Source organism: Suricata suricatta, chromosome 11 (genome assembly GCF_006229205.1).
Source record: "Suricata suricatta isolate VVHF042 chromosome 11, meerkat_22Aug2017_6uvM2_HiC, whole genome shotgun sequence".
Classification (NCBI taxonomy): Eukaryota; Metazoa; Chordata; class Mammalia; order Carnivora; family Herpestidae; genus Suricata; species Suricata suricatta.
In genome coordinates this window covers 99,920,140-99,943,293 of record NC_043710.1, presented here as the reverse complement: position 1 = coordinate 99,943,293, position 23,154 = coordinate 99,920,140, and the positions used below count along the sequence as shown (strand labels likewise).

The window sequence follows — 23,154 nt, the reverse complement described above, 5'->3', positions numbered from 1 at the left end:
TTTCATGCCCAACTCTGGAGAAACACAAAGCAGCTAGGAGTTCGAATAAAAGAAAACTACATCTTGCCAGGTTTGACTGATCTAACCAAAAGCCCCAGTTTGTTGTATGTATTCTTCACTCCCTTTGCTGTTCTCCTGGGGAAGGAGAGGACCGCATTGTGTACAGAGCAGTGAACCATTGCCATCTATAAAATCTTGAGCTGTAATTCAAGCAGAGCGCCCCTTGGCATAGGATTGTGGATCTAAAATCTATCTCAGTGTGGAACCCACGTCTTGTAAATTTTTCACCTACTAAATTGGAGGGGAGCAACATAAACAGTAAAAGCATAATTGTTCTTCAAGTTGGTGCCATAGTAAATAAGGCATCTTTATAAAAATAAACATCCGGAAGCCATCTTGACAGGGCTTGCTTTTTAAAAAATGTATCTTGTGAATTATTGAGTCTGGCCCTGACCTAATCTCTATTTAAAATAAAAATGTATGGAAATCTATTTCCCATTTGCAAGAAGAGTCGGTGTGCCTCACTCGTTAAGAAGGAGTGCTCGGGGGGTACTTGGGTGGCTCAGTCGGTTGAGCCTCCGACTTCAGCTCAGGTCAGATCTCACGTTCGTGGGTTCGAGCCCTGCATCAGGCTCTGTGCTGACAGCTAGCTCAGAGCCTGAAGACTGCTTCCGGTTCTGTGTCTCCTTCTCTCTCTGACCCTCCCCCTCTCATGCTCTGTCTCTCCCTGTATCAAATAAATAAATAAAACATTAAAAAAAAAAAAAGAAGGAGTGCTCGGGATTTAACGAGCCTGTGGCCAGCTCCGAGCTCATGGCTAACTGTCCATCAGGCAGTGTCTTCTCACTTCCCTGTGAAATGACAGCACTCTCACAGTATCTGCTTCGCAAGAGTGATGCACTGAAATGAGGTAACATGTGCACAGAGCAGGCGAACACTGACCTACAGTAAGTACTCAACACATGCAGCTATTTTTGTCATTGTGTCTTTCTGCTGTGTTCAAACCCAAATCCGCTGTGAGTCATTTCTTCTTGACTACCTGACATATGAAGATGTAACACGTTGAGCCTAACTGATCACAGGAAAAGGTTTCTGAAACGTTTTCAACAATGCACTAACTAAGAAGTGTCTTCCTAGGACATTAGAAAAATATATTCTTAAGATATCACAGCACACGTGCTGTTGAATTTCCTCCTGGTGAAAGTTAGGCATTTCTTCAAAGAAATTATTTCAAATTCTTTCCACAGATATGACAGCCATGCAGGACCTTCTGTGTCTGTGAGGCGAACCAGTACGGTGAGTAACCAGAACCGAAGTGCTTTGCTCAGGAATTCAGCCTTCATGAGATCTCTGGTTGGCTACCTGTGTAAATAGGCTCCTCTTGGAGTTTTAATTTTACTGTCAAAGTCTTAGGTTTCTCCTAGAGGGTTTAAAGTTTCCCAAGTGTGGTTGGTTTCCAGTTGGCTCTGCTACTGAAATACTCAAACCGCAGGCTCTGTTGGGAAGGAGTGAGGCCGTCATGCCCCTTGGTGGCCCTCTGGTGTTCTCCCACGGGTCGCCCCCGGGCAGAGGAAGACAAGAGAGGCGTCCACTGCCCCCCTCACGGCATCGTTTGTGTTCCGAGTGGAGGCTCAGGATTGGAGAGATGCCCTTGGCTGGAACAAGGTCGTGGGGGGGGGACTGACCCCATGTAACCCTCCAGCAAGGGCTTAGACTTCAGTTTATCTGTTCACATGCTTACAAGATTGAACAGCTGTAAGTCTTTTGTATCTGGCTTTTCCGTGGTTTTAACTTTTGATCTTCACATGCTTCTGTCTTACTGTGTGACTCATAGAATTCTAGTGAGGAGTACATATGGAGGTTCTCTGTCTTCAGCCTAATGTTACTCTTTCCAAACAACACTGAACCCTAGCTCCTCTATGTGCTTGAGCCCCAGCCAGGATAGCAGTGACTGAGGGGTCACGTCTCCATTCTGCTCCAACATGCTCTGTGCTCCTGCTTTTCCTAGGAGAAGGACTCAGAGCCAACCTCCCTCTACCATTCGAGAGCACTGGGGTCTGAAGCCGATGAGGGCTCAAGAAGAATTGCAGATGCAAACCATGAGGGACTCTTAATGATGACTCACAGGAATATACCCCCCAAATCAGGAGCACACTGTATACACTGCGTGGGAACCAACTTGACGATAAATTATATTAAAAAAAGAATTACAAATGACTGGAGGTTTAAAACAGTAGAGCTAATTTGGAATTCTCAGGATGTGAAAATCCAGTCTGAGGATTGATAGGTTATCTTTCACTGGCACCTCTGCTTGCCGCTTTCATTTAACCATTTCACTACTCAAAAGTGTGTCCTTCTAAAAGGGTTAGACTCAGGAAAAGAAAAGAAACTCAAGCCAGTGATTGTTGACTCCTGTTAGTAACTTTTATAAAAATTTGGAGAGAGAGAGGTGCCTGGGTGGCTCAGTCCGTTGAGTGTCTGACTTTGGCTTAGGTCATGATCTCGCGGTTTGTGAGTTTAAGCCCCGCGTCAGGGTCTGTGCTGACAGCTCAGAGCCTAGAGCCTGCTTCAGATTCTGTGTCTCCCTCTCTTTCTACCCCATCCCCATTTGCCCTCTGTCTCTTGAAAATAAATACAACGCTTAAAAAAAAAGTCACAGAGAGAAAATAATGAAACTGTCTAAGCAAAGGTTTTGTGTGACATGTAGATTTCCATTATTTATTAATGGGAATCTTATCTCCTTCACCTGCAAATGGCTGGAAGTTGGCCACTGCTATTTGATCTTGCCAAGATCTGAGGTAATAAATTTCCCATCATGTGGTTAGCAGCCTGCCAGAAATGGTACAAAGGGGATTCTGGTATTTTGTACAAGATTGTGCGACATAGTGAGATGACCTTCCACTGAAAGAGAAGAAAGCTGCTATTTAAAAAAAATTTTTAACGTTTGTTTCTTTATGTGTGTGTGTGTGTGAGAGAGAGAGAGAGAGAGCAAGCAGGGGAGGAGCAGAGAGAGAGGGAGATAGAATCCCAAGCAGGTTCCGGGTCATCACCACAGAGCCTGATGCAGAGCTTGAACCCACGAACTGCGAGATCATGACCTGAACCAAAACCAAGAGTCAGATGCTTAACCGACTGAGCCACCTAGGCGCCCCAGAAAGCTGCTATTTAAATATTTTCATCAGCTTAACAGCTGCCAAGGTTTTCCAAATGCGGAATTTTCAGAAGCTAGAGAGAAGGTCAGAGATTTGTGCTCAGAGGTCTCCCAGCCTCAGCACGACTGACTCTTGGACTGCTGTCGTTCTCTGTCGCAGGGCCGTCCTGTGTTCATATTCACGGGATGTGTAGCAGCTTCCCTGGGCTCTACATTCTAGATGCTGAGAGTTCTCCACTCAGTTGTGACAATCCGAAGTATCTCCAAAAAATGCCAATGTTCTCTGAGGAGCAGATTGCCCCCAGTAATAGCCATCTCCTGACAGGTGAGGAAACTGGGGTCAAAGTGGTCACCGTTTCTAAGACTAAAGACAAAGACAGACAGCCTTGGCCACTTGGTCACTCCTCACCTCTGAACAGACGATGGCTGCGCCTGATGGTAGGCGGTACGCCAGTTCTGTGCCCCCCACAACCACCACCCGTGGACTCAGCACACGGGCCAGTGTGAGCTCCCGGGGCCAGGACTGAGTCTGTGCTCCCACCTCTCCCCCTGCTGGGCACCATCTGAGCCCTCAGAAACTGAAAGAAGAAACGAATGAGTGCTTATAAGCTGCAGGTGCATTGGTGGATCTGACCTCTGCAGGAAAACAGACACAGAACAGATTCAGGAACACCCTCAAAAATTAATCTGATGACTTTGCCAAGGCATTTGATGATATCAGCGAGCCAGGCTTCAGCTCCGACAGCTGCTGTACAGGTTTGGCTGCCCCCGGAAGTTCTCAGATAGTCTGAGGTGACTCTGTGACAGAAGGTCCGTTTGTCTCATCGGGTCAGAATTGCAGACAATATCAAGAGAGTGAATGTGGGTGAGTAAAAGGCCTCATTTTGCTCAGCCTCTTTTATGCACCATGTTTGAGAAGGTAACTGACATCCTAAAAGCCAGCTTTTTCAGACTCTGGTTTCTCATTCTCTGGAACACCTTTCCTGTTCGTTACACTGTAAGCATCAGCAGGAATTCTCCAGGAAATCCTCTGTAACCGCAGAAAAATAGTGATGCCTGACAAGGAGGACTCACTAAGTGCTGATCACCGTTAGACAGTGTTGTATGGTGATTAATTCATAATCTTCAGCGCCACCCAGTGAGCTGGGGGAGGGGTGCTGTTACTATCACCATTATTCTTCTTTTTTGATTTTACCAAGAAAGAAACAAAGGTACAGGAAGGTCAAGTAGCTTGTCCAAAGTGATACCACTGTTAAGGGGCAGAAGTAGGGTTTGGACCTGTGTGGAACTCATGCGTTTGACCATTATGCTTTCTTCCCTTGGTATCTTGACTTTTATAGTCTTTACTAGAAGTTTCACTTGTGTGATTTTCTACCTTGGCATGCCATAAATCAGTCGCTAACTGCGTGTGCATGGAGGGCATGGAATGCTTAAAGCGAGGTTTTCGTGCAAGAGTTTGCCATCTAAATGAGGATCGTGTCTATGAATAAGATACCAGTAAACGGCAACAAAATGGAAAGAACAGGGTTAGGGATGAGATCACATGAATGTGAGTAGCCAGTGCTACCATTTATTATTCACGTGACTTAAGGCGGGCACTTATCCAAGACTCGGTTTTTCATCTACAGAATGGGAATGATAACCCCTACCTGACTTGCAAATTTGTTCTAAGGATCTGATGAGAGAGGATATTTTGAAAGTATGTTGAAAACAGAATAAATGGGTGATTTTGCTCGCATGTTAGTTGGTATCAGTGACTATACAAAAATGGGCTGGAAAAGTTAAGAAGCGGGAAAAGGTATGGCAGGAAGAAAGGTGTTGGAATTCTGCTCAGTAAATATTAATGAGTCATTTACACACGGATCTATGCTGGGTACTCAGGATACAGAGGAGAATACTAGTTATTGTACACGTTGGTCCACTTATAGGGTCCTAATCCATTTGTCTTCAAATGGATTTCCTGGATCAGGGCAGGGACTGAAATGTATGGTAGGCAGGAAGGAGAGAGGTCTAGTGGTAGCGTAAAAGTGGAAAGAAGGTCAACACTTCAGTAGGACATCATGGGTATAATAATATGCACCATAATAGGTTTACACCATAATAGGTATAAAAACACTATGGTAACTAATTCTTCCCAGGGAGAGAGCTCACAGAGACAGTGATTGATGAGCTGGACGCTGAAGGATGCAGGGCCATTTTCTAAGAGAAGTGGGGAGAGGGTAGAGACCAGGAGCGGAGACGTGGGGGTCTAGGACAAAAGGCACGGCATTTTAGAGAACTGTGTGTAGTGAGCTTGGAGCACAGGAACCTTGAAGAGATCTCTTTGCCTGAGCCCTCAGTCTAAGTATTTTGCATTTATTTTTTTTAATTTATTTATTTTTTAGAAATAGAGTGAGACAGTGTGTGAGTGGGGAGGGGCAGAGAGAGAAGGAGACACAGAATCCGACGCAGGCTCCAGGCTCTGAGCAGTCAGCACAGAGCCTGATGTGGGGCTCGAACCCATGAACCGTGAGATCATGACCTGAGCCGATGTCAGATGCTTAACTGACTGAGCCACACAGGCGCCCCAAGTATTTTGCATTTAAGTGTGGATTTTAATTCTAAAAGCATAGGATCCAGGAGGCCAAAAGGAATGTATTCTGGTCTATATGGAGGAAATCTGGAGTTTGTTTGGGTGTTAAAAATGGTCGAGAGACACCGATGCCTCTATTCTCTTAATCAGATGCATGTAGTCCCCACAAATGATCGGTGTCTGGTTTTATTACCTCCCAATGGTATCTTACTGTAGTTATGTTTTGCCTCTAATATTTGCTTACTTCTGAATTTTATATTAGTGTGTTAATTATATCCAGTGTCTATATCCTAAGTTATCCCAGGATTGTTTCTCTCTTATTCATAAATCTCTGGGTGTATTCCATTACACATAGAACTGAAAACCACAAGTCAGCGAAATTTAGGCAGGGCCCCTATAAAAAATAATGACATAGATCTTGAGAAAGAAACCAGCCAGAGTAAAACTATGAGACTGTGAGGAATACAGAAATCAAGAGAGCATGGGGTTTGGAGTTGGACAGACCTGTGATAGGGAAGTGAAAAAGCTGGGGCTTACGGAAAGTTAGAGAGTGGTCTTGGGGATTCCAAGAATAGGAAATGTAATGGCCAACACCAAATAGAAAGAGAAAATTTGAAGGGAAGAGGTATCCAAGCAGCAAGGACTGGGGAGCAGAGTGAGGCGACAACAGTCACTGAATGGGAAGTGTTAGCCTTGTTCAGGGACAGGTGCAGAAGGAGTTATAGACAGAGTCCTCAGCAACAGAGATGGTATGACAGAGGAAATGCAAATGGGGTTTTGGTAAAAGAAAGTAAAGCTGTGGAAGTGGATAACCCGCCAAAGTCATGGACACACATTAAACTTGAAAGTAGGGTAGTGATGGATTTGAAGAAATCAACATGGGGCACCTGGGTGGCTCAGTTGGTTAAGCTTCCAAACTCGGCTCAGGTCACAATGATGTCATGGGTTGTGAGTTCGAGCCCCGCGTCAGGCTCTGTGCTAACAGCTCAGAGCCTGGAGCCTGCTTCAGATTCTATGTCTCCCTCTCTCTCTCTGCCCCTCCCTCCCTCTCTCTCTCTCTCAAAAATAAGAAAAATTTAAAAAATTAAAATAGATCAAGATAAACAGTTGCTATAAGGAAAGGAAAACAACATTAGCCCTACATCATTCTCCTAAACCCTGTAAAACAGCAATGGTGTTTCAACAAAACCCATCCATTTACAAGGTCATACTTTTTAGCACCTGTGATTCAGGGAGCACCGGTCATCAGCCCCTATGTCTGTCCGCAAAGGTCTACCATTCTGCATGAGCTCTGTGGCCAGAGATACTTTTTGTTTTCATCTAAATGCAAGTTCACAAATCGTAAGGTCCACTAAGGACGTCATCTAGGCAGCCCTTGACAGCCCTGAGGATGTTGTTAGATGTCCTTAGACTTTAAGGTTTGGGCAATTTTTGTGGGGACACGTGAGTGTTCTGGCTAGAGAAGGTACAGAAATAATCTTGCATTTTCTGTTTTAAAATTAGCAGGCAAAAATATACAGTTCACCTCTGGAAAATCAGCCCCTTGACAGTGCCTTTGTCCCCGGGCCAGCAGGCATGAGGGCGGGAAGTGCTATGCCTCCCTGGGATGATTCGCTGCTGGAAGACGAGTTTTTCCAAGGTAAGGCTGGGCATTAAACTGCCTTTGGGACTCCCTGCACTAAACCACATATTGACTACAGTTTGTATTAAAATGCTCAAAACATATCATACCCTGTACTTTAGTTCTGAAATCCCTTTATTACCTTATCTGAAGAGGAGGCCATTACGCTCTTTATTGTAATTTTTTTAATGCTTATTTATTTATTTTTGAGAGACACACAGAGTGAGAGCAGTACAGAAGCAGAGAGAGAGAGAGAGAGAGAGAGGGAGAGAGAGAGGAAGAGAGAGAATCCCAAGCAGGCTCCACGCTGTCAGGACAGAGCTCATTGTGAGGCTCGATCTCACAATCCGTGAGATCATGACCTGAGTCGAAATGAAGAGTGGCATGCGCAACCGATTGAGCTCCCAGGTGCCCCTATTACGTGCTATTAACACAAATATTAAAGAATCTTATATTTAAATATAATCTAAGCAAATACACTCACACCAAGGCTGATAAATCTGTGGAATGAGAATAATGTTTAATATTAACCTCAGGTAAAAGGAAATGCCTTTTTTAGGAAATAGGTCTATAAAGTTTACTGATCCTAGGAGAATTTTACTGTTCCCAGTCAGCACCTAAATGCACAATGATGAAATCGAATTGTTGTTGAAAACTTAACCTTGTACAACAGATGACAATAAAGCTGAAACAGATTCCAAAAGTAACTACATGTACATGGATCTTATTACTATAGAAGCATAGCTCCTCTTTTAAAATATTTTTAATGTTTATTATTGATTTTTGAAAGACAGACAGAGAGAGAGAGTCGGGGAGGGACAGAGAGAGAGGGAGACACAGAATCTGAAGCAGGCTCCAGGCTCTGAGCTGTCAGCACAGAGTCTGATGCTGGGCTTGAACTCATGAACCATAGATCATGACCTGAGTCGAGGGGGGATGCTTCACCCACTGAGCCACCCAGGCGCCCCAAGCATAGCTCCTCTTTACAGAAGTTATTCTGTATCAAAAATAAGCGTGGCCATCTAAAAGTGAACTCTGAAGTCATTTGCCAGCTTCACCCCAAGGAACTAAATCCGGTTTGCGTAGGCAAGGACCTTCCGTGGGCACTGACTGTGGTTGGGGGACAGGTGGGGTGGTCAGTGAGGGACATCGGGCTGGGGGTAGACCTTTCAGTAAGATGGTTCCTGGCAGAGCGCTTGCTTCAGAGAAAAGAAGCCCAGAGGAAAATGTCTGGTTGAAAACAAAGCTTTTGCTAGTGTAGGAAAGCTACTGTTTACAAAATGAAAAAAATCATTCGTCCTCTTTGCAAATAAAGGGGAAACACAGAACAGATTTTTTTTTTTTAACCTCAAGAGTACTGAATAAAACAGCATTGTTAACTTTGGGATTCTAAGTGACTTTGAACAATTTAGAATCCTTCTCTGGGGATGTTAAGAGATGTTATATCCGGGGAGGATTCCAGGTGGTTTTCCCTTTTTTGTTATACTTTCCTCTATTTTCTAGTATAACCATCTGTTGCTTTTGAAAGGGAGAACAGAAATCAAAGAGACTTTATTATAATTTGTTTGCAAGATGGATTTTTACTCATCACATAACTTTGTTTTCTTTTTGCCTCACCTTACAATTTGGCACTGTTTGAGTTTTGTGTGGAGATATGGAATCATTTCAGAGACTGGAGATAAATAATTTTTTTTCACTTTTTTTCCTTTCAAGATGATTCCCCGAAGAATTCCTTCGTTACAGATCTTTCGTGCTCAGCATTAGTTCTTCTGCCAGCTGTACATGCTTAAATAGCACCAGCTTACAAATAAAATCGGTGGGGAGAATCCAGAACATCAAAAATCTCTTCAGCAGCTGCCCTAACATAGCTGACATGTTCCAGACATGACAGATACCTACCACCTATGTTCACAAATACCGACCCTGTCATTGAAGAGTTAAACTCAAAATTTTAAAAGGATTATTTTTCTGCTTTCAAGAGGAGGGGAGGGGCAGAGAGGGAGACAAAATCCAAAACAGGTTCCAGACTCTGAGCTGTCAGAACAAAGCCTGACATGGGGCTCGAACCCACAAACTGTGAGATCATGACCTGAGCCAAAGTCGGATGCTTAACCAACTGAGCCACTCAGGTGCTCCTATGAATTTTTAAAAGTATGCTTATAAATTACATGCTTAAGCTGTTGGGAGTAATGCTGTTTTCTTAACAGTACAACTGAGAAATCACGTGTTATTTATAGACTCTCATTTTTATTGCAATCCTCTGAGGTAAACATGGTGGGAAATATCTTAGCTACCCTAGGGATGCAAAAGATGAGCTAAAAAACAAAAACACCACAATTAAAATGTTGTTAGAAAACAAAAATGTAGTTTTATGTTTTTAAGGCATCATGGAAGGTTAGTTTTGAAAAAGTACGATTTGGAAAGTGTGAAAAAGAAGCTTCCACTACAACCTTGTAAAAATCAGAGTCTCTTAAAAACATAATCTAAATTAATGTCACCACATTTATATAAAGGGATGCCTGGGTAGCTCAGTCGGTTGAGCGTCTGACATTGACTTGGGACATGATCTCACAGTTAATGGGTTTGAGCCCCGTGTTGGGTTCTGTGCTGACAGCTCAGAGCCCAGAGCCTGCTTCAGATTCTGTGTCTCCCTCTCTCTCTCTCTCTGCCCCTTTCCTGCTCATGTTCTCTCTGTCTCTCAAAAATAAATGTTAAAAAAAAATTTTTTAAATAAAAATTGTAAATGATTTTGTTTCTTGAAGAGGGACCTCAACAACTCATTATTATTAGACTGTGAAATCTTATATTAAGAAAACCTGATTCATGTTCTCCTTTCAGTTTTAGATGACCTGGATAATAAACTGGCTCAGGAGCAATGTCCAAGCTCAGGGAGTATGGCAGCGCCTCTCAACTATGGATCAAGGACACAGCGCAGTCATTTTTACTCCAGGGGGAACACGCACGGCAATATCCCAGGAAGATACCAAAAACACCATAACGGAGCTTCTAATATGTCTATCTATGACATCCTAAGACCAGGAACCCCTAGGGAAGGTTTTAAAACCTTTTCTCCTAGGACAAAAACAATTTATGATATGTACCGGACAAGGGAGCCCAGACTCTTAAAAGAAGATTACATGCAAAAGAAGAGTTTCAGTAGCGCTTCTCTGTGTTTCGACAGCAGACAGCCATCAGCCTCGCCAGCCCCAGAATACTTCACGACAAGAAGCTTACATTTTCCAACCATAACGCCGAACAAGAGTGGGTTTATACCACTAAGACACCAGCAGAGCCCAAAGAGAACTCCTTTATCATCCATCATATGGAATAGATCAGTTTCTTCCGGAGATAGGCAGAGCCAGGAAGAGTTCCTGGGGGCACCTTCCCCAATGGAGATTGACACTGCTGACCAGTACACGTATCCCAGGTGTTTTCAGGAGAACAGGAGACATGAATTTTACCGTTCGCAGAATGTTTACCAAGGTGTTCATTTAGACACCCCCACGGATAATGCAGTGAGTCCTGACCCATTTGAGAACTCAGAAAATATGCCATTTTACCATCAAGAACACTCATTTGCTAGACCTTTCTCTAGCAATACCTTTGGACGAAGCAGGGAACAGAGATTTAGACAAAGTCCTCTTTGGGGCCAACAGGAAGAACATTCTTTCTGGTCTGACTTCCATCAAAGTAGGCATCCATTCACTTCTCACAGAGACTCTGAAATGATATCCTTTGAAGCATCAGCTGGTCACGGCCATAGTGTTCATTCTCAACACTGGGGATCATTTTCTCCTGGTTACAGAACAAACATTTTCAGAGATCAAGAAGAGCCACGTCTCTGGCAGTTTGATTCTCAGACATCCACGCTGGAGAGCATGGAGGTGTCGCAAGGCAGTGAGAGCCAGATGACTCATTTCAGCTCCCCACGTGTTTGCCCTGTGACTGGACCCAGCTGTCACGGCAGATCTGCGAGGTCAGTATGGCAACGGGGCGGTCCTCCGACAGCAGGACACACCGACACAGAACCTTACTCGTTTGGAATTGCTCCGACAACTCTACTAGCATCCTTCCCCCAGAGTCCTGATGACAGAGGGAACCCTCAGAGGCCCAGCTTTCAGAATCCCACAGTCGCTGTGCAGAAAACTAAGCCTGCCTCTCTGCCAATGAAAAGCTATCCAGAAGTCACTGTGACCAAGAGCAATTCAGTCGATGCTCCACCTCTTACTGAGAGCCCACCCAATATCCTGGTCACACAAGTGACTAATGAGAAAGCCTTGAATGAATTTATTTGGGAAGAAGACAAACAACTACACAAGATGGACCAGACAAACGTGACAGGTGAAATCCTCCAACCTGTTTCACAGACAGTGATCTCAAACTGTTCCTCTGATTTTCAAAATCCCCTCTCCCGGGACTCAGCGAAGAGCAAAGGGTTTGCTTTTAATGCATCCACCACAGTAAGTTCAAAAAGATCACCTGGCGGCATTTTCAGGAAAGAGAGCCCCAAAATTCATACATCGCACAGAGAGAGATCCGATGAACTTAAAAAAGATAAGAATTACACTGGGAACAGAAAACTTGGCTCGGCAACTTCCCTCCCTTTCATTCAGGAACGCAGAACAGCGTCTTTTCCCAGCCCAAATCAAGGTTGTCCCCAGCAAGTAAGAGCAAGTAATGAAGACAGTTCAGGCATTATTATTAATAACCACTGGAGCTCTGAACATGCTGGTGATCAAAAGACACAATCTCCAGAAAAGCCTGCTACTTCAGACGCCAGGGAGGAACAGGGTACCACAAGTCATTCTACAAACTGTAGCAAACCAGCTGCTGGGAAGACCCCACGTGATTCTTCTGATCTGTCCTCAGGTATACTCCCTCCTTCCTCACCATCGAGTAATTCTTTCCTTGATCCTCTGGCGATTCCTTCAACAACCGCGTTCTTCAGGAAAAGTCCTTCAAGCAAGGATCCATCTCTGGAAGAAAGAGCACAAAAGGACACTGATAGCCAGGACCAAAGTGATCAGTTTGCCCTACGTCCCTCAGAAAACACAAAGTGTAACGATAAGTGTGCACTGGTGCACAATGAGGTCGTTGATGTTGTCAAATGCCATTCTCACTCTCCTTTCAAGGATGGGAAAGGAAAAGGAAAAATAAGACGACGCTTATCCTCTATGGAAAAGTTAAGCAAAATGGAAAGTAGATCGGCACCCACTCATGACAACCGTAGCTCCGTTGAGATGAATCAAATCAATTCCAAGCCTCCTGAAATTCACACAACTTCCTGTACCTCACCAGCAAAATCAGCCAGCTTTCTCATTAATAACAGGAAGTCAGAAAGGAAGATAATGACTTCTTTGTGTAGGGATGAACCACTTCCATTCCAAATCAAAAATAATGTGGAACACCTAATAGGGAAATACACATTGAACAGGTTCAGTCCCAGTTCTTCTGAGTCAGAAAGCACATATTCCAAAGCAGTGTCAGACTCGGTCCCAGCAGCACCTGAAGCCACAGAGAAGATGACAAATCTGAAAAATATTGGGTTTGCTTCTGTTAGAAAAGGACCACTTCCGTTCCTCACCAAGAGGGCTGTGTCCTGTCCGGCAGGGGTACCGGATGCCTCAGATGGGAGAGACAAAAGACAAGAATGCTTGGTCGCAAACACAGATGCTTCTATAACACCTAAACCTCAGGAGGTGGTCATTAGCCCTCTGGAAAATAATTCATCTCTTAGCGATTTGTCTTCACCCAAAAGACACCACCAAAAGGAATACTTTCCAGAATGTTCTGAAAAGGATGGTAACATTGCTGCCTCCAGGACAAGTCCGTTTTCCCTTAACAATGAAGACCCTTTGCCTTTTTCTTCAGACATGTCAAGAAAAGAAAGTGGGAAAACGTTGCATAAATTTAAGACTACTAGTATGTTTTCTGTTTCTGGCAATGAAGATAATGTAAAATGTCTTGAGGTAGTCTCAGTATATTACACTCTACCAAGGAAATACAGCAAAAAATTCTCTAACATTCTCGAAAAGTATACACAACGTATCGATTCACTTACGGAATCAACTAAACTGGACACTGAAACATTTCCTGATGCTTTTGAAAAGGACGCTACACAAGAGCAGTCAGGAACACCGTCATCTGAAGGTCTAAAGATTCTGGTCAGCTCTGCTCATGAGGAGACCCACTGTCTTTCTCACACCACTGAAAATAGGACTGCTTCACAATTACCAAGCATTCGGCCCTCAGAACCAACATTCCAGGAAGTGGATTCTACTGAGGCAGGTGTTTCTCTTCGTAAAAGAGAATCTGAAACTAGAGAAATTTTCCCAGATAACATCTCTAAAACCCCTCTAGGTGATTCACAGAGCAGAAAAGAGAGAAGGAAAAGATTGCAAAGTGAAACTCTGCCTATGTCATCAATGCTTCAGGACAAAAAAGGTACAGAAAAGAAAGCTGAAAACCATCAGCCATCCAGCAAACTGGGCAACAGTGGTCCGTCCACTCTCCCAGCCCATTCAGAAGAGGATGTTGGAAATTCCCAAAACACAGGAAGTTCTGGGGAATGTGCAGGTCTTGGGATAGACCTTACAGCTACTGGAACAAAAGGAGGCCTTCAGAGAGAGGTCGTAGACGGTAGTTCCAGTGGCTTGCGGCCTAGCCAAGTAAGAGGGGAAATTGGAACAGATTTCCAAAAAGAGACTAATAAAGTACTTTCTGACTTGGAAAGCCAAGTGTTTGCTCTTACTCCAGCTTTGCGTAAACTACAGCTTGATGAAGGGACTTGTTCAAGTGAACCTGATTTAGACAGTTCGCAGTGTGAACCCAGAGAGCTACCTCCAGGGAGTCAGGTGATGAGCATGACAGAGAACAGCAGGGCTGAAGATGAAATGCAGAACTTGGCATGGGATCCACCTTCGTTTCCTGAAGGAAGCAGTAAACAGAAAACAAGCTTGGATGACCCAGATAAAGAGAAAAACAGATGCTTAGTTAAACACGGATTGGCAGCCATGTCCAAAGCCAGCAGGATATTCCCAGCTAAAGATTTAAGCCGCAGAAGACATGTAGCCACTATCTTCCCACAAAGTGGGAACAGTTCTGGCCCTGGAAGCTTATCTCTTGGCAAGGCCAAGGGCAACCTACCATCCCCTGAGGCTACTCCAAAGTCCACAGACTCCAGAAATGAAAGCAGGTTGAGTAGCGACATAATGGATGTGGAGAAATCAGAGAACTCTCGCCAGGTCACTGTAATATCCAACAGAGAAGCTTCTACACACTTAGGCAATCTGAAGTCTAACAGCATTTCACAGCTACATCAGAATGAGTCTAAAAACATCTCAGAATCATCACCCAAGTATGAGAAGTCTAAAGATGTCACAGCAGCTCAGACTTTGGAAAGGAAGTCAGGAGCTTTGGCCCAACCCACATTCACCAGCCAAGGGGAAGCCAACTTCTCTGACCATCAGAGAAGACCGAACCCTCCTTTTTCTTTGGAGCCTGCAGAGAAATCTAGAGTAAGCATCCCATTGGTCAGTTATCAGCAACAACAAAGAAGTCCTTCGTCTCTGGAGTGGGGACTTGATCCATACCTCTCTCGTTCAAACAGTTTAAAAAACATCAATGTGCACAGTGATCTGGTATGCAAAAGTCACCCTCCAAAAGTCAGGGGGCGCCATTTTTCTGAGAGCACTTCTATTGAAAATGCTCTGGGTGAACTGACCCTTGGGGATGAATTCTCTACCAACAGTGGGTACAATCGAAGATTCAGATCCTTTTCTGAGCTTTCCTCCTGTGATGGAAATGAAAACCGGGCTTTGGGTAGTGGCAGAACAAACATGGGGCCCAAGTTGGCAACATCTATATCTAGACCTATTGACTATGGAATTTTTGGGAAAGAACAACAGTTGGCTTTCTTGGAGAATGTAAAGAGGTCACTCACACAAGGAAGATTATGGAAACCAAGTTTTCTTAAGAACCCCGGCTTCCTGAAAGATGATGTAATTAACCCCCCTCAGCCAACAGGGCTACTAAGCTCAGATTCTCCTAGCGGCCAGATGCTGGAAGATGCCTTATTTCCAAGTGCACCACTTCATATCTATGAAGAGACTCTTGTAGACTCAGATTGTGACACAGACACAACCACCGATGACGAATACTATCTGGACGAAAATGACAAAGAGTCAGAACTGTGAGACTTCTTCGGTAACATGGATATAACCTTTCCACCAAAATCTGTAATGTTAATAAACTGTAAATGTGTATGCCATTGAGAAGGTCACATATAAAAAGATCTAGTGTGAGCAGCACCTGCTCTGAAACAACCCAGATTCTATCCCCCCCCGTCTATACTATATAAACAGATATAAGCATTATATGCTTCCTAAATTCTAGAACAAATGAATTCTTATGGGGGGGGAGTGTTCTCTGCCATTTTCTCCACCTGTATATATTCTTGGCCTTTTTCACCTCCTCCCACTTCATCTCTAGCTCACTATCCAATTCTGGCTTTCTGCTTTACTTTCTCCCTTTTTTTTTTTTAACACCTTCCATTGTCATTTACAGCCCTAATATCCCAGGCACATACAAAACGTATTAGTTACCCAGAACAACCACAAAGTTCCGTATAGCCTCTTCCGATCCATGCCCTATGTTCATGACATTAAAAAGAGTGTAGGGATGACACCAGCGGAGTATATATCATCCTGTTTGACTCATCGGGATTTAGAAGGATTAGGGTTTTTTTTTTCCTTTCAAACAAAAATAAGGGAATTTTCACAAGGGCATGGTGTTATATCCATAGTGAGCCAGGGAGCAGATGTTTGGGGTATTTGTTGAGGTCATAGATGAGGAACTGAATCCCTCTTATGCCAAAAATATTAGAACTCCTGGCAATACCTTTGAAGACATTGGTACAGGTTAGCTGACTTGTTATGGGCTGAATTAAAAAAAATTTTTCCTTAATGTTTATTTACTTTTGTGAGAGAAACAGAGTATGACAGGTGGAGGGGCAGAGAGAGACTGAGACCGAATCGGAAGTAAGCTCCACGCTCTGAGCCGTCAGTACAGAGCCCGATGCAGGGTTTGAACTCACGAACTGTGAGATCATGGCCTGAGCCGAAGTCCAAAGCTCAACCGACTGAGCCACGCAGGCACCCTAAGGGCTGAATTTCAATCCCCTCAAGGACTCAGACCAGGCCACATGCTGGCGCATGCTCGGCCACAGACTGTGTGTAGGAGGGGAGCATGGCTGGGGATGTAGGTACGTGCACATCCGTCATGGGACTGGCTTATCCTTACTGCAGCTCTCTCCCCAGCTGGTTTTTCCCATTTCTCCACGACTATCCATTTCTCTATTCGTATTTGCAGGATAGAACACTTTTTTTTCTTCTGTGCACGTTCTTGTCATGAATATCACGTGGGAGCACTGGCCAAGCCCCTCAAATGCTGCCGAGTTGGATCAGATGCCCTGGGATTCAGTCTTTTTTCAGGCTCATTTCCCAAACCGATGGGGAATTAGAAGGTGGAGCTTCTCAGCGCTTGTCCCTAGGATTCTGTCAATAATTTATCTAGACTAAATACTTCTCATACCCATGAGTACCTTGGTTTTCTAACTCTTTAGTTGCCAGGCAGAACTTCTGGAACTTCCTCTCCTAACAGGATAGACATCAGTAGATGGCAGTGAAGACAGATGAATAGAACTACAGAAAGCAATGCCTTTGGGGATTTTCATACTATGAGGGTCAACATGAGTGGTTTTCATTTTAATTGTCTTATATTTGCTTCCTGGCCTAATTTTATTCTCCATTTTGGTCACCTCGTCTGTGTCGTCCATAAATATTAAGGATAATGGTAGTGCTGCTCAAGCAAACAGAGATCTGGAACTGATAGAAATGCAAGAAAGAACTGTATTATTATCCTCAGAACCATTGCTTTGCCAGGAAGCAAAATGCCAGAGCTAGTTTGCATCATTTCCATGACTCTCCAAACCAATAAACATGTGGTAACTAACACGAAAGCAATTCCCTGAATCTGTGAATTGTGTTAAAGTTCAGGCTCCCACCAATACCAAGCTCAAAGAGACCGATGCATAGCATTTTAAATCAACTGTTCGAATATTTCAATTTGTATGGTAAGGAGCAAATAACATTCTATCCTCTTTTTTTAATTTATGTTTATAAATTCTACCTTTCCCCTTTTTCTATTTATCTGATTATTTAAGTAAAATTTTCATAAACCATAACTTAATATTTGTTTTCCATGTAATTTTTAAGATATTCACTTAATATCTTAATATTAAGCTTCTCAATTTTTGAAAAATGACCGGCTTGCAAGTTCTATTTCAGTAAATATTCTGAGTTTACCTGTATGTTACAAAAGGTAAAATGAAGTTAGCTTATTTTTCCCTGAGTTTAGGCTGTAGCAACTGTCAGTTAAGGTGAGGACTACAACTACCCCCAGGTCCTGTTTCTCTGCGCTAGAATCTATCATGTGATTTCGAAGGTAATTGATGACCACGGCAACTTGCACTGTTTGCTTGGTGGTCTGGCACAAGCATCAAGAAAACTGGAAATTCCTAAAAATAGCACCTTCTATAGTTTTATACTTTTATAAAAAAACACTTCGTTAAAGAAGTACATCCAATTTCTATGTATTTTAACATACAAACTGCTGCTTTTTAATAGTCATTTTTGGTATAGCTATAGTAATTTATAAGCGTGATTTTTATACCCCTGACTTGTTTTCTCAAGGATATAATCATTATTAAAATATTCACATAAATGGAGTAAACCATGATGAAATCTGTTCTAAGAAGTACCTTTAAATTATTAACTTGTTTAGATAATGTACTTCAACTGTACTCTCTGTAAAGTTTATTTAAAATAAAGCTTAATGAGGTTATTTTCATTTTTAGAGACCTCCTTCCAAATAATTTACCCTCTTATGTTGTAAATACACTGATGTTAATAAAACTCTCAACTGCTCCTAACAAGGTTTTGACTGATAGAAAGTGAATGAAAGCAACTTTGCATAGAGGGTAAGTGGTGAGAGGTCACTACCTCACTAGAGATAGTGAAAGAATGCCCGTTTAGCTTACAGTCGATGGGAATAAAATTGAAAAACTCGCATCTCCATAAAAGCACTATACTCTGTGGAATGCTAGAAGGTTAAAGAGGACTTATTGCTAAGAGTTTAGTGTTAAGAGTAGTGATAATGCTTTAGAATTTAAACTACAAGGTAAGGATGTAAATATGTTCCTCTCCAAGGAGGTTGGTGAATGTCTTATCACTTAGGGGCTCTCTGTGACTGGCACACCTGTGTTTCTGAAACAAGTCTTAAGCACCTTTGTTAAAATGTTAAAACATCAAGTAATCCTTTTATGTACTTGTTCTCAATCCTGTTCTCTAGACGTGAAAAGTGTTACAGGACAAGGTGCAAATTTAAAACAATGCCTGTGTTGAAATAAATGACTTAAACAGATGCAAACAGATGTTTGACTTGTGTTTTTATTTTCTTCCTCAAATGATTTTTTTATTACTTTATTTTTTTTTGGCTTTAATGAAATTTATTTATTTTATTTTATTTTATTTTTTTCCCATAATATTTTATTGTCAAATTGTTTTCCATACAACACCCAGTGCTCTTCCCCTTAAGTGCCCTCCACCATCACCACCACCTCTTTTCCCCCCTCCCCCTTCCCCCTCATCCCTCAGTTCATTCTCAGCATTCAATAGTCTCTCAAGTTTTGCATCCCTCTCTCTCCCCAACTCTCTCTCCCTCCTCCGTTCCCCTTGGTTCTCCATTAGGTCTCTCTTGTTTTCCTGCTAGACCTATGAGTGCAACCATATGGTTTCTGTCCTTCTCTGCCTGGCAAATGATCAAATGGTTTTTTTTTTTTTAAGTGTGGAAGTTTCAGGAAAACTTCTAAGAAGGTGATGGTGGTGGGGAGATTGGGGGTGGGGGGCACAAATGCTTTCAAACAAATCTCTCTGGTTGTTGTTGCATGAGATCAGCCTTATATGTGGTTTTAAAAACACAATGATTTCTCTCTTCTTTCATGTGTCTCCAAAAGCAATCAACCAATACATGAAGGTCAGTCTATCCGGGCGCAAACCAGATGAGGAGTGAAGAAGGTCTGGCATTCCTGTCTGAGAGGAAGAAGGAGCTGCATGGAGTTGGGTTACCCACTGCTCAGTAGCACTGCTGAAAAGATTCTTCCCAGTTGAGAGAGAAGACATGCGACATTAGTGAATGACTTAATAGATCTGCACTAATCTTGTGTCTTTTCTAGAAACGCAACCCAAAGGCTGTTTCTCTACCAAGAACAGCAGAGTGGTGTCATCTTGAATATGTGTGGCATTTTATTAAAATTCACAACAAAGCATTGGATCAGCCAGGATATTCAGTTGTAGACAATATAATCCTTTCGAGGTAGCTCGATTTAAAAAGGCCTCACTGTAAAGCATCTGCAGTTTGCTTAGGAACACATTGATAGGGAAGACAAAATAGATATTCAGTGGAAATTCCAGCTGAATTTCCAATTTCTCAAACCACGTCCCAGCACTGGCTTGCCACGGGAGCAGCTGTGTCTGTTAGGACCAGGAAGATGCAGAATCAGGAGAGAACCAGGACACAGAACCACCGGAGTCACTGGCCGGAGAAGTCACTCCAATAGAAATAGCGGCACTAGTATGTACACACTTATTATACATACGCATTTTACTGCTTCAGTGTTTGTTGTGGGAAAAACCGGGACCAGCACACTCAGTAAGAAATGACTGAGGGGCACCTGGGTGGCTCAGCCGGTGAAGATTCTGACTTCTGTGCAGGTCATGATCTCCCCATTCGTCGGTTCGAGGCCTGCACTGGGCTCTCTGCTGTCAGCGTAGAATCTGCTTCTGATTCTCTGTCCCCCCCTCTCTCTCCCCCTCCCCCGCTCATGCATACACTCTCTCTCAGAAATAATCATTAGGAAAAAAAGGGGTGCCTGGGTGGCTCAGTCGGTTAAGCTTCCCACTTGACTGTTTCAGAGATGAGTGCCTGATTCAGGCTGGACCAGTGAGGAGTTGTGTTAGGTGGAAATACCCCTCGATGTGGTTCTAAAAGCAAGTTAATATTTAAATCACTGTCTCACAATCTAAAACCAACCCTAGGAACTGCACTGTATAAAAGGGCAGACACTGAGTTTAAATCCTCAGTACCTTGCAGAATGTATGACATGAAGTAAGTGTTAAATAATTATTACTGAAAGAATTACTTTCTCATGCATTTTATAGGATCTAACCTCCTCCAACCCCATGCAAGTTTTTTTCATTAATTAATGACATTGAAAATGAGACATTTCTGTAAAGTCAGAAGAGGAATTTATTATAAGGATACAAAGATACCCTAAAAAGCAAGGGTGGAGATGCTGCTTAGGATCTGTACACGCCTCTATAGCACACTGGAGAGTTTTGTGTATTTAGCCTCCATTTTCAGTCTATAAGGCAAATAATAGTGAAGTTTCCATTGCCTCTGCTTACGAGATCAGCTACAAATTAAAATCTTTTTTCTTTAATGTTCATTTATTTATTTACTTATTTAGAGAGAGGGATAAAGAGCAAGCAGAGAGAGAGAGAGAGAGAGAGAATCCCAAGCAGGCTCCGCACTGTCAGCACAGAGCTCAAACCCACAAACCCTGAGATCATGGCCTGAGCCAAAACTAAGCAGTCGAATGCTTAACCGACTGAGCCACCCGGGTGCCCCTGCCCTGAATTCTCTTACAACACCACCCACTTCAGGAATCCATGATAGGCCTTTTGCACCGTGCCCACAGACTTGGGGGCTATGTGTGTCTGTAGGGGGCGACCGTAACAAAATATCACACTGAGTGGCTTAAACGCCGAATTTATTTTCTCACAGTTCTGAAAGATGGAAGTCCCAGGTCAAGATGTTGGCAGGTTTGGTCTCTCCTGCGGCCTCTCCCTTGGATTGCAGGTGACTGCCTTCTCACTGCACTGCACCCTCACACGATCTGCCTCCTGTGCCCAAGCATTCCTGGTGCCTCTCTGTGTGCCCAAAGGACCCCAGTTAGATTGGACTGGGGCCCATCAGATCAGCCTACTTTTACTTAATCATTTTTTAAAGGCCCTGCCTCCAAATACACATTCTGAGGTGATGGAGCTTAGTGCTTCAACATACGAATTACGGAGAAACACAATTCTGCCCAGAACAGGGGACATGGGGGTCCAACACAAACCAACATGAAACTCTGACAATGACGAATCAAGTCCTTTGTCTCTGACCCAGGAGTCTTGTGTCTTTTGACAGCATCCATGAAACAGTAACAGGCTAACCCGTTCGTTTCTAAGAGGCTAGAATCTCAGACCCTGTATAGTTCTCAACACCTGTATTTTAGCACCTACCACACTACCTCTTCGTCTTTCCTCTCCACAAAGCCACAGGAGTTTTAAAGTCAAAGTGTAATGTCTAAAACATAGTAGACATTGAGTAAGCATTTCAAATTTGATTTATGATAAAGAATCTAGTCAAGGCATTGGTTGATCTGAAAAGAGATGCCTTTAAAGATACAGATTAAAATGAGAAAGAAAACAGGTTGGTATAGATTCGGTATTGCTAAACAAGAGTTCCGACACAATTGCATGGCTTGATAAGTATTCTAAAAAAATAATGGGTGTTACCACAAGTATTGTGTAATATATAAGGATATATATGTGTGTGTGTGTGTGTGTGTGTGTGTGTGTGTGTATATACTAGATTAGACCATATTTTACTATCCTCTCATGTCAGCTAACCCTCAGATTATTTCTCCAGAAATTTTTTTAAGTCTGATTTTGGAAGAATGTGAATAAAATGTGTTCTACACAATTTTACAAAGTGATAGCTTTCATACAGCAATGCTTTCCATTTAAAGCACGCAGACAATTCCACGAATAAAACTTATCAATGAAAGTAGTACTAAATAATGCTATACTTTAGCCCTAGAATTTACCAGTGATGTACTACCAGTTTCTGAAAATCTTTCTAAAATACTAAGAACACTGCCTACAACCTCTGCTCAGTATTCCTAAAATGAGTCAAAGGGAACTGGGAAGGATTGTGCTCTGGTAAACGGGGTAGAGCAAGAAAGCTGGGTAGACGGATTGCCGCCAGGAGCTGAACAGAGGGCGCTTGCTTCTGGCCTTTCTGGACAGGGGTCCCGAGTCAAGAGGGTGCAGAATCCCTGTGTCGGTTCCACTACGGGTTCCCCCTGGCTCACCCGGCCTGAGCAGAGTGTTTATTTTCTTTGAATAGATTTGAACCGTAAGCAGATAAAAGAAACAAAAATAATTAACGAATGTGGATCAAGTCAGAAGAAAAAGCGACCAGTGGCTTCCAGCGCGTAGGGATCCTGCCAGCCTCTTCTTGGATCCACCTTCCAGCATCTGAGTGACCAAGACCAATCACACCTCATCCGTTCCAGGGGACAGGAGCCACCTGACAGGCGGGAAGCTCATGGGCCAGGCTCAAGGCAAGTCCTCCGCCCCGACTTCTGTTACCCAGGTGCCCAACTGCACCCCTGGGGTCTGTCCCAAACCTAGTGGATGCTCAGAAAACACTTGTTGAGACAAGCAAAGTGTAGGGGTAAGGAGATGGGGGCGGGGTGGGAATCTCAGAGAAGAGGACCACAGAGCTTTCAGAGCTGGCGTGGGGAGGGGAGCAGAGCCCGTGCCACTCGCTCTGCCCCTTGTAAACCCGGTGAAACTGCTTGGCTAACGGCGTTTCCCTAAACGCCTAGGAAGTTCGCTGCGGGGGCCCATGCTCGCCCCC

General features: G+C 43.3%; 1 protein-coding gene across 1 annotated transcript in view; it reads left to right on the top strand.

Moving 5' to 3' along the window:
• The window catches only part of EXPH5 (exophilin 5), a 52,322-nt gene extending 36,603 nt beyond the window's left edge, over window positions 1–15,719 (top strand). Inside the window, exons 6-8 of the mRNA XM_029915686.1 lie at window positions 1,248–1,296; window positions 7,227–7,362; window positions 10,183–15,719. Of these exons, the coding sequence (XP_029771546.1) occupies window positions 1,248–1,296; window positions 7,227–7,362; window positions 10,183–15,539 (5,542 nt within the window). The 3' untranslated portion in view covers window positions 15,540–15,719. The remainder of the gene's footprint in view (window positions 1–1,247; window positions 1,297–7,226; window positions 7,363–10,182) is intronic.
• The last annotated feature ends 7,435 nt before the right edge of the window (window positions 15,720–23,154 follow it).